The 13,455-nt window shown below is 54.0% G+C and overlaps 1 protein-coding gene and 1 pseudogene across 1 annotated transcript; both read right to left on the minus strand.

Annotated features, from left to right (window-relative positions):
* Nucleotides 1-1,938: 1,938 nt before the first annotated feature.
* On the minus strand, nucleotides 1,939-7,850 carry LOC127200604 (60S ribosomal protein L36-like; annotated as a pseudogene).
* Nucleotides 7,851-8,155: 305 nt separating this feature from the next.
* On the minus strand, nucleotides 8,156-10,185 carry Ormdl3 (ORMDL sphingolipid biosynthesis regulator 3). The gene is made up of 3 exons (XM_051158502.1): nucleotides 9,987-10,185; nucleotides 9,167-9,318; nucleotides 8,156-8,831 (listed from the first exon to the last, which is right to left on the minus strand). Exons 1-3 carry the CDS (start codon nucleotides 10,158-10,160, stop codon nucleotides 8,696-8,698), a joined length of 462 nt encoding a protein of 153 aa, XP_051014459.1. The 5' UTR covers nucleotides 10,161-10,185; the 3' UTR covers nucleotides 8,156-8,695.
* Between the last annotated feature and the right edge of the window lie 3,270 nt (nucleotides 10,186-13,455).

Raw genomic sequence — 13,455 nt, forward strand, 5'->3', positions numbered from 1 at the left:
CCACGAGTAGACTCACTGCTGGGACTCAGCTGCAGCAGGAGAAGGGAAGCAAGTAGAGAGCACAGAGGAGTCCTGCCTCAGTGGCACAGCTGACAGACATCCTGGCTAATCTGCTCAGCCCAGCTCTGGATGGGCCCCACCTGAAAGGAAACTCACCAGACTAAAGGCTAGGAATGCACGTGTGAGCACAAGCATGCATACACACAAGTGCGCACGCACACACACACACACAATCATAAGGCTGGGCATGTGGTACATGCCTTAAATCCCAGCACTCAGGAGGCAGAGGCAGACAGATCTCTTGAGCTCGAGGCCAGCCTGGTCTACAGAGAGTTCTAGGACAGCCAGAGCTGTTACACAGAGAAACCCCTGTCTCGAAAATCCAAAAGCAAGAAAAGCTAAGAACAACAAATGACCACCACAGCAAGCAATTGGCCACAGCCCATCATTCTGAGCCTGTGACAGACAGGGACCCATCACGGCATTCTTCCTGCAGAGATGAGGATCCTCATCACCCCTTCTCCACAGAGCAACAGGCATTCCAGAGGGTACCAGATGCCATCTTGGAACTAGCCCGTTTTCTATCATTCCTTCATCCAGAGGCAAGCAACAAAGCATCTAAATTATATATATATCAGAGAATTGTCACAAACCTGCTGCATAGACATGAGCAGACAGTAACTATGGAGTAAGAAGGGACTCTATTGTGGGGTTTCTGGGTCCCTTGAGAACACAGGCATTAGTTCCCATAACGGCGGTAGCCCTCTCCATCCAGTGTGTCTCACCTGGTCCCTCAGCGAAGACAGGGTCTTCTTGAGTGCTTCAGCCACATACTTGCACTTCTCAGGCAGCTCTGGAGGCAGAGAAGGGAGCTTGTTAGTAAGAAGGAGAGTGATGCCACCATATGCATCAGAGAGTTTCAGACAGCCCCTGCGGTACCGGGTGGGAGTCACCTCCAGATGCCTCATGCTCCCCTCTTAGATAATGAGGAATCACAGACGGTACCAGAGAGAACTGGGTGGCTGTCCTTCAATATCTGGCCCAGGAAAGACTGACAGTCTCTGAAATGCCACAAGCTGCCCCTCACGGAGTATAAATGAATACAGTGCACACCCCCTAAGCTTTGGATCCCCCACCAACCTCCTTGCTCAGCGTTTCCTCTATTCCAGCAGATAGCTAGACCCTTCCTCGCCTATCAAGGCAATCAAGAGCTCTCCTCTACCAAGCACCCAGCACTGTCATGAAGACTGCTTGAGGGGGGACCTGCTGAGTCCTCAGTCCACAACGCATCAGAGATCAGGATGTCAGAAACCTGGGACTAGGAGGCAGGGAAGCTAAACACAGTCCTCTAGCAGGTGGTTCCCATCCTGCCATCTGCCCTCCAAAGCCCCACCCCCACCCCCGCCGCAGTTCTTCCTTGGGGTTCCCTACTCTCTGCTCCGGATCTTCCAGGCACTACCCCCCGCCCCCCCCCCCCCGTCCTTGATGGCACATGAAGGGACAGAGCACGGCACACCTCTTTGCTCCTTCTCATTCGGTTCCGGGAGCCTTCTCTCTGTGCCCTGTACCTGTCCTTCAAATTCCTAGTAGTTTTCTGTCTTTTCACATTTTTAAAAAAGATTTATTTATTTATTGCATATACAAAGTTCTGCCTGCATGTGTGCCTGCACACCAGAAGAGGGCGCCAGATCTCATTATAGATGGCTGTGAGCCACCATGTGGTTGCTGGGAATTGAACTCAGGGCCTCTGGAAGAGCAGCCGGTGCTCTTTATCTCTGAGTCACCTCTCCAGCCCCACAGTTCATTTTTTAAAATCTACTATTCCTTTCCCCTGCCCCACTGCCTTGACCCCCTGAGATAGTCTCATGTAGCCCAGGCCTGAACTCAACATGTAGCCAAGGATGGCCCCTTTTTTTTTTCCTTGTGCGGGAGGGTGCATCAGTCCTTTTTGGCCGCCGCCTTCCTCCTGGCTGCCAGCACGTTGCTGAGCTCCTCCCCCTTCCTCTTGGCCCGGATGTGCGTGCCCCACCCTCTTCTTGATGAACTTGAGCTCACCCTTGTCCTTGGACACCTTGAGCAGCTCCATGGCGCCCCACTCACAGGGTACGAAGCCAAACAGGTCCCTGATCATGTGCCGCACGAACTTGGTGTGCTTGGTTAGGCGCCAACTGTGCCTCGGCTCGCTGACGTTCTTCGTCACCTTGTGGCCCTTGTTGAGGCCCACAGCCGTGGAGCAGTGCAGGGCCAAGGCTGCTGCTCCGCGATAGCAGCCGCGACAGCCGATGGCCCTTTGTTATGTATGACCATCTTGCCTCAAGAATTGGGATCACAGTAGAGGACCGCTATGCTAGATCTTATTTTAGTCTACTTTTTGTTGTTGCTGTTTCGTTGTTTGTGGTTTTGTGTTTTTGTTTTTGTTTTGGGGTATATGGGTGTTTTGTTTTTAACCTCATCCTTGTATCTTCCCTTCTTCAAAACACAGCAAGTCAGAATCACCTAGAAGGAGCCTGGCGGCCAACAGTGCATCCAGGATGCTTCTCCATAAGCAGACTTCCCTGCCCTGTGGCTCCTGCCTCTGAGTGCTTAGCCACGTGCTGTCGTCCTCCGTTTAACAATAACGTCCTTGCCTGTTCAGAAATGATTAATAGGTGGCCCGGGGCTCACTCACTTGAAAAAACTTAGCTTCAGTCTAGAAGGCAATAGTTAAACCAACAGCAAGAGGAGAACAGGGATAAGAGGAAGAGAAAAATAAGCAAATGGTTGTTTCTGTCTCCGTTCCCTCTTTCCATCCCCCTAGTCCCCACACGCTGCTCCCAACCAAGGAAAGGAAAGAAAACCAAAGTGCTAATCTGTCATGCGACTGAGACTGCCATCCTGTAGGCCAGACTGATACCATGGTGAGTGGCTACTGGATCAGTCTGGCTAGAGCCCACATGGCCCTCAGACCTCAGGCCTCCATCCCCCCTTCTTCCTCTTACCATCCACCCATCCATCCACCCATCCATCCATCCATCCATCCATGCCAGGCTCAGTCCACATCCACCCACTGATGCGTTCAGGGCCACATTTCCTACGCCCGTGGCAGCTTGCTTACATAATCTCCCGTTTTTGAGGATAAGCTGCTTTCGATAAGCCAGCAATCCTGTTGGCAGGGTTTATGATTTTTGTCTTGGTTCTGAGGAGAGCGAGCTTGTGTTGATATATCACAGTTTTCTTGCCATGCCTCTCAAACACTCCTGTGAGGTGGACATCTTTATTCTCAGTTTACAAATGGAAGGACTAAGACTCTAAGGCAAGTATGTGAGCCAGTGCTGTGGCTGAAGCCACAGGCAGAGCTGAAATTCAAACTTATGACTGACAGCAAAGCCATGCTGTTTTCACTGTTCATCTAACAAGTGTACACTGAAGACACACCTTGTTCCAGGGACTCTAGCTCCTCTGCCTCTGAGAAAGGGAGGCAGACAAGAAACAGAATACCCATGTAATTAAGAATGTCGAGTGAGCCAGGCGTGGTGTCGCATGCCTTTGATCCCAGCACTCAGGGAGGCAGAGGCAGGTGGATCTCTACGAGTTCCAGGCCAGCCTGGTCTACAAAGCAAGTCCAGGACAGCCAGGTCTACACATAGAAACGTTGTATTGAAAAAAAAAATCAAAAAATAAAAATAAAAAAGAAAGGAAAATAATGTCTAATGATAGACTGGGTGTGCTGGTATAACCAGATCTCTGTGAGTTCAAGGCCAGCTGGATCTACATAGTGAGTTCCAAGATAACCAGGGCTACACGGGAAAACCCTGTCTCAAAGAAACAAAAAATTTAAAGAAAGAAAGAAAGAAAGAAAATGAAAAGAGGGCATTCTTGACAGTCTGTGAAGGAACTCCTCCACAAGTTAACACTCCCTTCCTTAGACCAAAAAGCACAGGGACGTGCCAGCATTGCTGCAAGAGGCCTGAAGGAAGAGCTAAAAAGAGATCAGTCTTGGCTGGCATCCCCTGAGCCTTCGGCGGGTGGCACAAGGCTGACTGTTCCACACCACATCTCCCAGGACACTAATCTTGTTTTCATGGTTAATGCCCTTAAGAAATGAGCTCTGAGGCCGGGCGTGGTGGCGCACGCCTTTAATCCCAGCACTCGGGAGGCAGAGGCAGGCGGATCGCTGTGAGTTCAAAGCCAGCCTGGTCTACAAAGTGAGTCCAGGATGGCCAAGGTTACACAGAGAAACCCTGTCTCGAAAAAAAAAAAAAAAAAAAAAAAAAAGAAATGAGCTCTGAATTTTATATCTCATTTCTGTTTATAGGGTTTCCTCCTTTCCTTTCTCTGGAGTCTCCATCACCAGATACACATTTTCTTCCATAATGGTTTTGAATGACGCAGGCAGATTGTTTCTGCTTCAGCCTCCTATAGGGCGTGGAAGGGATAAGAGTTCAGGGCCTCTCAGTGACACCTGTCTATCAAATACCTCCTCCTTTTCTTGCCTCTACCTCCCTAGTGCTGGGATTACACGTGGGTCACCACATCTGGCTTAGACTCATGTTTTCTTTTTCAGATTTGTTTGGGATTTTTTGTTTTGTTTTTGTTTTTACTTTTTTTTAGATTTGTTTTTATTTTTATTTATTTTTGTTTTGTTTTGTTTTTTCGAGGCAGGGTTTCTCTGTGTAGCCTTGGCTGTCCTGGACTCACTTTGTAGACAAAGCTGGCCTCAAACTCACAGTGATCCACCTGCCTCTGCCTCCCGAGTCCTGGGATTTGCCTGCATGTACATGTGTGCACCACATGTATGCCTGGTGTCCATGTTAGTCAGAGGAGGGTGTCTGATCTCCTGGAACTCATATTACAGATGGCTGCTAGCCACCATGCGGGTGCTGGGAACTGAACCTCGATCCTTTGGAAGAGCAGCCAGCTGTTAACCACTGAGCCATCTCTCCAGCCCCTGACTCATGTTTTTTTGGTTTGGTTTTTTTTTTTTTTTTTGTTTTTTGGTTTGGTTTGGTTTTTTGAGACAGGATTTCTCTGTGTGGCCCTGGCTGTCCTGGACTCAATTTATAGACCAGGCTGACCTCCAACTCAGAGCTATCCACCTGCCTCTGCCTGCCTGGGTGCTGGGATTCCAGGCATGCACTACCATGCCTGGCTGACTCATGTCTTGTAATCTTCTGCCTTGACAGCCTGGGGTCAAGCAAGAGCCCAAAGTTCCAGGACAACAAGGAACTAGAACGGCTCATCTCCCCTGTTTATTGAAAGTGAGGCAATCCTGACACAGTAAGGGTGACCACGGTGGATCCCAAGTCTCCCTCTGCCCTTCATAGAACGTGCTGAGGGAAAGTGGGGTGAAGCGTTGCCCCACGGTGGGGGTGGGGGGAGGTGAAACCCCCTTTCTGCATTTCTCAGAGCAAAGCTGCTGTCTATTCCCAAAGGCATAGGGGTTGAGAAGGTTAGACTGTCCCCCACACTGAACACCAGACTTCAGGGTATTGGTCCTGACTTGGCTGTTTCTCCCCTTGGCTCTGGCTCAGAACCCTGGGCTTCCCTGCAAACCCAATGACAGGGTACTAAGCCAGCCCTGGACAGGAACAAACGCTTCCTGGGTTCCCACCACAACCACCTGTATCCTAAGTCCCTTATGCCTGGCCAGGGCATCTACCCACCGTCACTTTCTCTCGTCTCCAGTCTTGTCGGGTCTGGGAATTCTAGGGGTCTAGATAGGGCCCGGAACCACAGGCCCATCTCAAATGCTCTGTCCTCTGCTTCTTCCCTGAAATGGAGACTCAGAATTCTCGCAGATCTCTGCCAGCTTCCGGCTGGAGTCTCAGGTGCTATGATAGGCGCCTGAGAGCCCCCCCGCCACGATCACCTCCTGCAAACCTGGGTAAGGCCTGTAGAGAAGGCAAATTATGGCCCATGTGAAAAGACAGCGCCAAAAAGAGATCTTGCCCTTTTGTTTTTGGATACATGGGCCAGGTGTTTCGGAGCCCAAGAACAGCACAATGACTGGATCACGCAATCAAGTGAGCTGAAATGAGTGGAGTTGGGTCCCAACCACGGAAGGTAACAGCCACCGCTGCGCTGAGGATACAGAAAGTGACCTACCTCAGAGCCAGCTAGGCAAATGCCATGGCATGGGAGGCAGTACTAAAGACCCAAACACAACTGGAGCTAACAGCCACAGAATCAGGTTGGTCCAGTTAAAGTAAGCAACCTCCCCCAAAAGGATACATTTCCATGTGCCCGCCTCCATCCCTCCCCCCCACCACCGCCATCAGACCCTCCTCCTCTGGATGCCAGCTATTTTCTTCACTCTCCTCTTCCCAGGAGTCTTCTGGCCTCACCTCTCTCCTCCCTCAGAGACAACTGCTAGGGTGGGCCCATCCTATGCTCTGGCCTCCCCATCCCCTGAACTGCTGGCTGCACCCCAGGCACCATGCCCACAACAGCCTGAACAGGCACTCCCCTCAATAGAAGACTGAGCTCAGAGAAGCAATTGATTAAGACCATAGCGCTCCAAGTGGCAGAGCTGGGATCGGAACACCCTGACACCTTCGTCCTGACTGGCTAAAGGCCAAGGACTGAGCCCAGGGGCAGGCAGCACTTCTAATGTATAGTCCCTATTTGAGGAGGGGACAGCATGGCTGGACTAGGATAAAGATCACACTTTCCCTCACTCACACTCCAAGAACACCATGATGCCGGGCCAGGGCCACAGCCACAGAGGCAGGAGGCTGGGAAGGAAGTTCCTCTGCTAGCCTGAAACTTTGTCCCTGGCCAAGGAGCAGCAAATAATACTGCACAGAGCAGCCTGAGAGGCCAGTGTCCCCAGAAGATAAGGATCCCTCCCTGTCCCATCCGTGCTTGCAAAAGCCACACGCACCCTTCTTCCCTCCTGCTCCTCATAACGGGAGGAGGCGCAATGACCACGCTGCCCGAACAGAACTGGCTGGGAAGGACCCAGGTGAGAAGTGAGGACCCACAGGTAGTACCAGAGGGAAAACCAGAGCACCAGAGATCACTACCTCCCCACACCATTTGCAAAGACATGTCTGGACCGACTTCCTGGCCACCAAGCCCTACTCCCAATTCTGCCAGCCAGAGGCTCAATGCCAATCAGAGGCTCAGCACCAATCAGAAGAATAGCAGGGCAAGGCACAGACAGTAGGACTCTGCTCGGACTTAGCAAAGTCTTCAGCAGCTTCCTCACAGCCCCTCTGGCTTTCTCTCCTGGGCCTGGAAAATGACCACCGGCCCCAGAGTCCCCACCACTGCCAAGACAGGAGCTGCTGTTGCTCACGCTGTCACCCTGCCCTCCAGGAAGCAGAGGCCACACATGTAAACAGAACATTTCCTCTTTATTTGCATTTTTCAGAATACTGTACAAAGGGAGTAAAAATCCTATTCACACTTTGCTTAGAAAGACCAGAAGGTGAAAGTTCCCTATGATACACGGGGTTGAGAATGAGGGTCAGGGGTTAGAAAACAGGGTGAGTGACTTCCCTCTAGCCCCTGGGAGAGGGCTTGGGCACCCACACATTTCAAAAGGAACATGCCCCGATCGAACCAGCGAGGGGAGAAGGCTCCTCTCTGACCTAGCCTCACGCTCTATGACCCGCCTCTCTTGGGGCTGAGGAGACAGTGCCTGCAGCTGTCCCTACTACTCCCCTGTTTGGACAGGGATCCTGTAGCCCTGTGGGGACTCATGTGGAAGAGGCCTCCTGACCCCAGCACAGTCTACGCAAGAATCCAGGTTGAAGGGCTGAGGAAGACCCTCTCTGTAAGCGTCCCCACAGCACCGCTAAGGAAGGTCACCGTGAACTGCGCTTCCGAGGGCTCACAGGCCTCTTGTAGCCTGTGCACACCCCCATTCCGACCCCGGAGGCTCCAACCCACAGAGAACTCCTGTCCCTATCACAATCATGCTGTGGGCAAAGTAACCCTTCAAGCCAGCTCTCCCTCTGGCCCACATACCAAAGGAGGCGGAGTCTGGCTCCTCCTCCCCAGACCTCTTGTTTACACTGCTGCTGCTATCCTGTCCATTTTATGCCCACCCCCACCCCTGATAAGAACTCCTCTCTCCCCAGGACCAGGGTGGCAGCACCTGGCCCCCACCTCTAGGTGCCTCACCAACCCATCTTCTTTCCTAATCTCCCCCTGCCCCACAGTCCACCCAGAGTGGGTTGCGGCGAAGTCCACAAAGCCTGACCGCTCTCTACCTGGAAGGTGGAGGCACGTGCACACAGCGCACGTTTCTGTACACGCAAACAGTGAGTCTCCGCCCACACGCTGAAGGGTGGACAGGAAAACAACGCAGAAGTTGTACCGTCCCTCTGCCCCTATCTCAGGGGCTAAAGTGCTATGGCTGCCCGAGGGGAAACAAGCCAACAGGGGGTTTTCCTGGCTTCCTGTCCCAACTTCTCAGGTCCACAAGTCAGACAGAGAGCCCAGTCCCTTTCTTGACCACCCCCCATGGCATCTCTATTCAAAAGGCGAAAGGAAAAGATCAAAAACTTCAGAGCGGGTCAGAGCCCGGGGGGCCCCACCCTAGCCCCACTACAAGCTACTCCAAGTCGGCTACTGGGGAAGCGAAGGGGAAGCCAGGCCCAGGGCACACCCCCATCTCTGGCAGTGCCCAGAGGCTCCTGTTTTCAGCATCACAGCAAAGGCCTTCCACCCTCCCCTTGCCAACCTGGCTAGGGGAGGGGCTGCAGCCTCAGTACTTATTGATTCCAAAAATCCGGACTCCGTGGAGTTGGGGCAGCTTGGGGATGAGCACGCTCATCAAGGACACGGTGTTGAGTATGAAATGGACCTGGTCGTACTTGGTGTAGAAGCTGGTGAGGAAGTACCTGGGGAGAGGCAGGCAGACAAGGAACACAAATGTATGGGCTCCCAGATAAGAGGTGGGGGGACAAGGATCACTAGCTAGCAAGGTTCCCCCCCCCCCCCCCGCCGCCCCGATCTACACCGGAGCTAACCCCAGGCCTGTGGGCCTGGCTCAGGCACGCAGAGCACAGGAAAGCCTGGGCTAGGGAGGCCTAAAGCCTAGTGTGAGACCCAAGGATACATCACTTCCTTCCCTCTGCTCATCCATCCACCAAGGGCCAGAGCTGGAGAGGCAAGCCCAGCTGAGCCCACTGGCTTTCCCCGGCCTCTGGCATTCTCCCACAGCCACGGCACTCACAGCACAATAGGTGTGATGGTCAGGAACTTCCTAGAGGCTGTGAACTGGACTCCGTAGTCCATCTGCTCCCAGTGGGTCAGCAGCCTTGCTTTGCCCTGGTCTGGCGTCTCGAAGGGCGTCCCTTTCACTGTGTGCAGGAAGATGTACATGCCCTAAAAAGAGGGGCCTTCATCAGAAAATACAGAACGCAAGATGACTCCCAGTCTGGCTCCCCAGCCCTTCACAGACGGGAGCAGCTCCAAGCGGACCGCCACCTGTCCCTGCGGCAGTAACTCGGGAAGGCAGCCTTACTGTATGAAGCCCAGGAGCCTGGAGGAAGGACAAGGGGGAGATGAAGAAAGGGGGAGTCACCCGCAGGATGGACCCCTCAAGGCAGCCAACTGGGGGTCTCTACATGTTGGCTACAAGGAGCAAACCAAGCGGGGAGGACTACCCCCTTGCCTGCTCAAATGTGGGGTACAGGGCAGCAGGTCTCAGGGAGCACAGAGGATCAAGAGAGCAGCAAGGTTTGAGGTCCTGGCCTGGGAAGGGATGGTTTCTGCATCAGACTCCTGGGACCTGGAGGATGCGCTCCTTTGGCTATCCTACCAGTTCACCAGCCCCCCCATCCCGGAGACATGTGCAACGTGCAGATTTGATTCCACAGCCCACAAGAGGGAGCCAGGCAGAGATAAGAGCTGGGCCAAGGCTCTGGTGACAGATGTTGGGGGGGAGAGGGGGGGCGGGCTGTCTGTCCCATGACAAGCTCCTCCTATCTCTCAGCTCTGGCAGAGAACAGCCCATTCGGTCAGAGGCAGGCGATTAAGCAGGCTCTTCTTACCAGGTTGTGGATGAGGTTGGTGAGGGTCCAGACGACAGGGACGCTCACAAAGGGGATGCTCAGAAGCACGACGTGCAGCAGCCCGATGGCCAGCACGTACGAAAGCCAGATGCCTCGGCTGTTCATCACCCGAGTGTTGGGGTTCACCTCGCTGTGTGCCGTGCCCACATTCATCCTGCCACCCCTCTCGACGGCTGCTCTGCAAACATGCAACACAGGTGAGACAGGTCACACCACTTTCCCTGCCCCCTCACACCCTGAGCCCCGTGGAGAGGCAGGCTTTTCAGTCCCTGAGAGAACGTCACACCATGGTCCACTGTTTTCGATTCTCAAGCCCACGAGCTGGAAAAGTCCACACGAGCGTGTTAACGCTAGTCGTTTCCCGGCGCTGGGCTGGGATCGACACCGGGCTGTCATACATGTCATCCACTGGGACTGTATGCTGACAAAGCCTGAGAGAACCAGTCCTGAAGAGCTGTCCAGCCCAGACTGCAGCAACGTCCACTCCCCACTCGCACTCCCTACAGTACCTCTGAGGGCCTCTTCCTCCAGGGGTCAGAAGAGAGGCTTTCTCCCTTAGAGCTCTCACTCAGAACCCTCTGCTGGCTCACTCACTGAGCCTTACAGAAGACACCCACACTCTAAGCTCTCCCCAAAAGGAGCAAGAAGGCCTGCGGGCACAGGCAACAGTGGATGAAGCACTTTGGGGCTACTGTTCCCACCACCCCTATTTCTCCAATCCTGGATCTCTTCAAGCCCAGGCCCAGGATGACTGACAGGGCAGGGAGAAGAGGGAAGAGAAAACAGCCAGCCAGGGACAGGCTTTGCTTGGACCTACGAAGATTTCAACACAAAATGACGTACCCGTTTGGTCCATTTGGCATCTGCTCAGGCTGACTCTCCTGGGGTGCCAACATTGGGCAGCCAAACCACCACCAGAGAGCCCTTTACCCCACTGGCTAAAGAGGAGGACAGGACAGTTGGCACCGGCGGACACGCCACTACCTGTGGCCTCCCTGCTACCTCCTCCCTTCTTAGCCCTAACTGACCTCACCTCCCTCCCCAGCATCTGTCTATGGGTGTGAGTTAACAATGTGGCTTTCTTGCCCAGCTCCAGTGGTAGAAGCTCTACAGCCCTTGATGCCCAGAAAACAAAAGTAGCAGCAGACCACAGTGGCGAATGGCTTGGCTGTCCCCAGATTTCTGAGGGTCCACTGACTGACCAGCAGGTCATCAGTGTACTAGACTACTTGCTACCTTAGGGTCCTCCTGCCTGATGAAGGTCCCAGGGTCATTACTGTGTCCCACAACTCCACCTTTTCAAGGTGTACAGAAAGGAGTAGAGATGGGGGAGGTCTGGAAGTACCAGCCCAGCTCCCTCACCCTGCGGCAATCACCTCACCCCCAGACTCAGATGATATCTCACCCAGCTAGAAAATTCCAGCCAAGACTCCTCCTCCACAGGAGCCAGAATTCTCTCAGGTAAGTACCTTACTTAAATAAAATGGAAGCAAGTAAGTTCCTCTTCTCAGGAAATACGACCCACAGCAGTTGCCCAACAGACCCATAAGTTGGCCTAGGGTAGTCATGCTCCTGGGACCAAACCACTGGCCCACTAAGATGGATAATTGGTCCCAACAGAAACCCAAAGAACTAGAAACCAGTTGTTTACCTTCCCCAGACCTTAGGGCTTCAGTTACCCTAACACAGCCCTCTGGGACATCTGCTACGTAACAGCCTCCACGTGAGGGGCAGGGAATGAGAGGTGAAGTCTCTGAAAGATCATTAAGGTAAGGAAAAGAGTTGCCCAAGTCTCCCCCAGAAACTGTTGTTGCTCCCCGTAAGCCAGCCCTGCAGCGGCACAGCTACAAACAGAACTCCCTCGCACTTCGTTCAGGAGTGCCAAGAGACTGGCTGAATCCCAGGATTACAAAACCCTCTGCCCCTTCCTGGCTCCTAGAGGGCACCTTAGAGAGCCTGGCTGACCCCCATGAGAATCGTCTTCCTAAAGACTAAGTGCCAGCCGCCTTTTAAAGCAGGTGAGGAGCCCGGGAGACAACCCCCCCCCCCCCGTCTCCCCACCATCTTTCCAAGGGTACTTTTGAGGCTTTTCTGTGGCTTTGTGTACATTGTCACTTCCATCAGTACACAACTGACCTTTCTCCCAGAAGTGAAGAAAGAGGAGCCTGGCAGAGAGAGGCAGAAAGGTCTCGCCGGACCGAAAACTTCTGCTACCACAGCTGGCAGGTGGCTGATGTGGTTTCATAACCTGCCTCAGACCAGAGCCCAAAGCAAGTCTGTTCTGTTAACCATTTTTTTTTTTTTTCTCTAGCTCTTTCCTCCTTTTCCATGCGGGGCCAAGCCAGTCGGTCAGACACTCATGCCAAGACAGTATTACCCCGCAGCGTAGCCATCCCGTAAACACTTCCAATGCCCCCCCCCCCCCCCCCCCGCTTAAGGCTGGCCCTTTAACACAGCAGACCTGTTCCCAGGAGATCCCAACAGGGAATGCAAGCAACACAACAGTATGCCTCTTCCACTCGGCCCACCCTGACTCTGCAGGGCCACGGTGGTCCTCGCCGGCCCAGACTCCTGGACTCAGAGTTGAGTGGAACTGGAAAGAATGCGAACCCCCACTTATCAGGAGCGAGGAAACGGCGTCCTCGCTGTAGTGAGTTGTGTGAGAACTCTTTCCATGGGGCCTCCCGCTCTGCTCTGCTCTGCTCCGCAGCCCGGTACCTCGCACTTGCAAGCCTGGCCGGGTTCAGGGCCCAACCCCCATCTCCACGCATTCACTCAACCCCGGAGGCAGCCGAACCTTTATCCTCGGAGTCCAGCCGTTCCCCGCCTCCCAGCCTCAGTTGAAGCGCTCCTCTCCGACGCCCCACCCCCGGCCTCCTGCTCCCACTTTCCTCTTTCGGCAGATGCTCTCACTCTCCACCCCCAGGCACCCAGCTCAGGTCTCCTCCTGCACGGACGCCTCCTCAGCGGCAACCTTCTCGCCTCTCCAAGCCGTGGAGGCTTCGGGCTTCAACACTCCGAGGCCGCCCGAATGGACTCACCGCGCGAGGCCGGGAGGTAGAGGGCCGGGGGAGAGGAGCCCGAGAACCCGGGCCTCGGCCGTCCCAACAGCGGTAGCAAAGCAGCGGCAGTAGCCACCCCGCTGGCAGCTCTGGTCGAATCAGCTCCCTGAACCGGGCTCCGTTACGTCACTGCCACGCGCCTATCACGTTGCGCCTCTCGGGAAGTGTAGTTTCTTACGATGCCTCCTCGCCCGCCCGCCTAGCGCCTCCTGGGAGTTGTAGGCTTTTCCCCCTGGGCTAGTTCTTCGACCCCACCGCGAGCTTCTGAGCTGCCGAGCCTCAGAACCTCAGACGAAATGAAATAGTGAGATCAGATGGTGTCTGTGTGGTGCGTAACAATTCCAGCTTTTGCAGCTGTGCCCTTCAAGTGATGCACAAGCGGTTTA

Source organism: Acomys russatus, chromosome 16 (assembly GCF_903995435.1).
Source record: "Acomys russatus chromosome 16, mAcoRus1.1, whole genome shotgun sequence".
NCBI classification, from domain to species: Eukaryota; Metazoa; Chordata; class Mammalia; order Rodentia; family Muridae; genus Acomys; species Acomys russatus.

Excerpts from the sequence above, each read along its gene's own strand:
- Ormdl3 (XM_051158502.1), bottom strand. The coding sequence starts at position 10,160 with ATGAATGTGGGCACGGCACACAGCGAGGTGAACCCCAACACTCGGGTG. Across the intron at positions 9,319-9,986 it reads CCAACCTCATCCACAACCTG|GGCATGTACATCTTCCTGCA; the intron begins GTAAGAAGAGCC and ends CCCTCTTTTTAG. Across the intron at positions 8,832-9,166 it reads ACCATCACACCTATTGTGCT|GTACTTCCTCACCAGCTTCT; the intron begins GTGAGTGCCGTG and ends GCCTCTCCCCAG.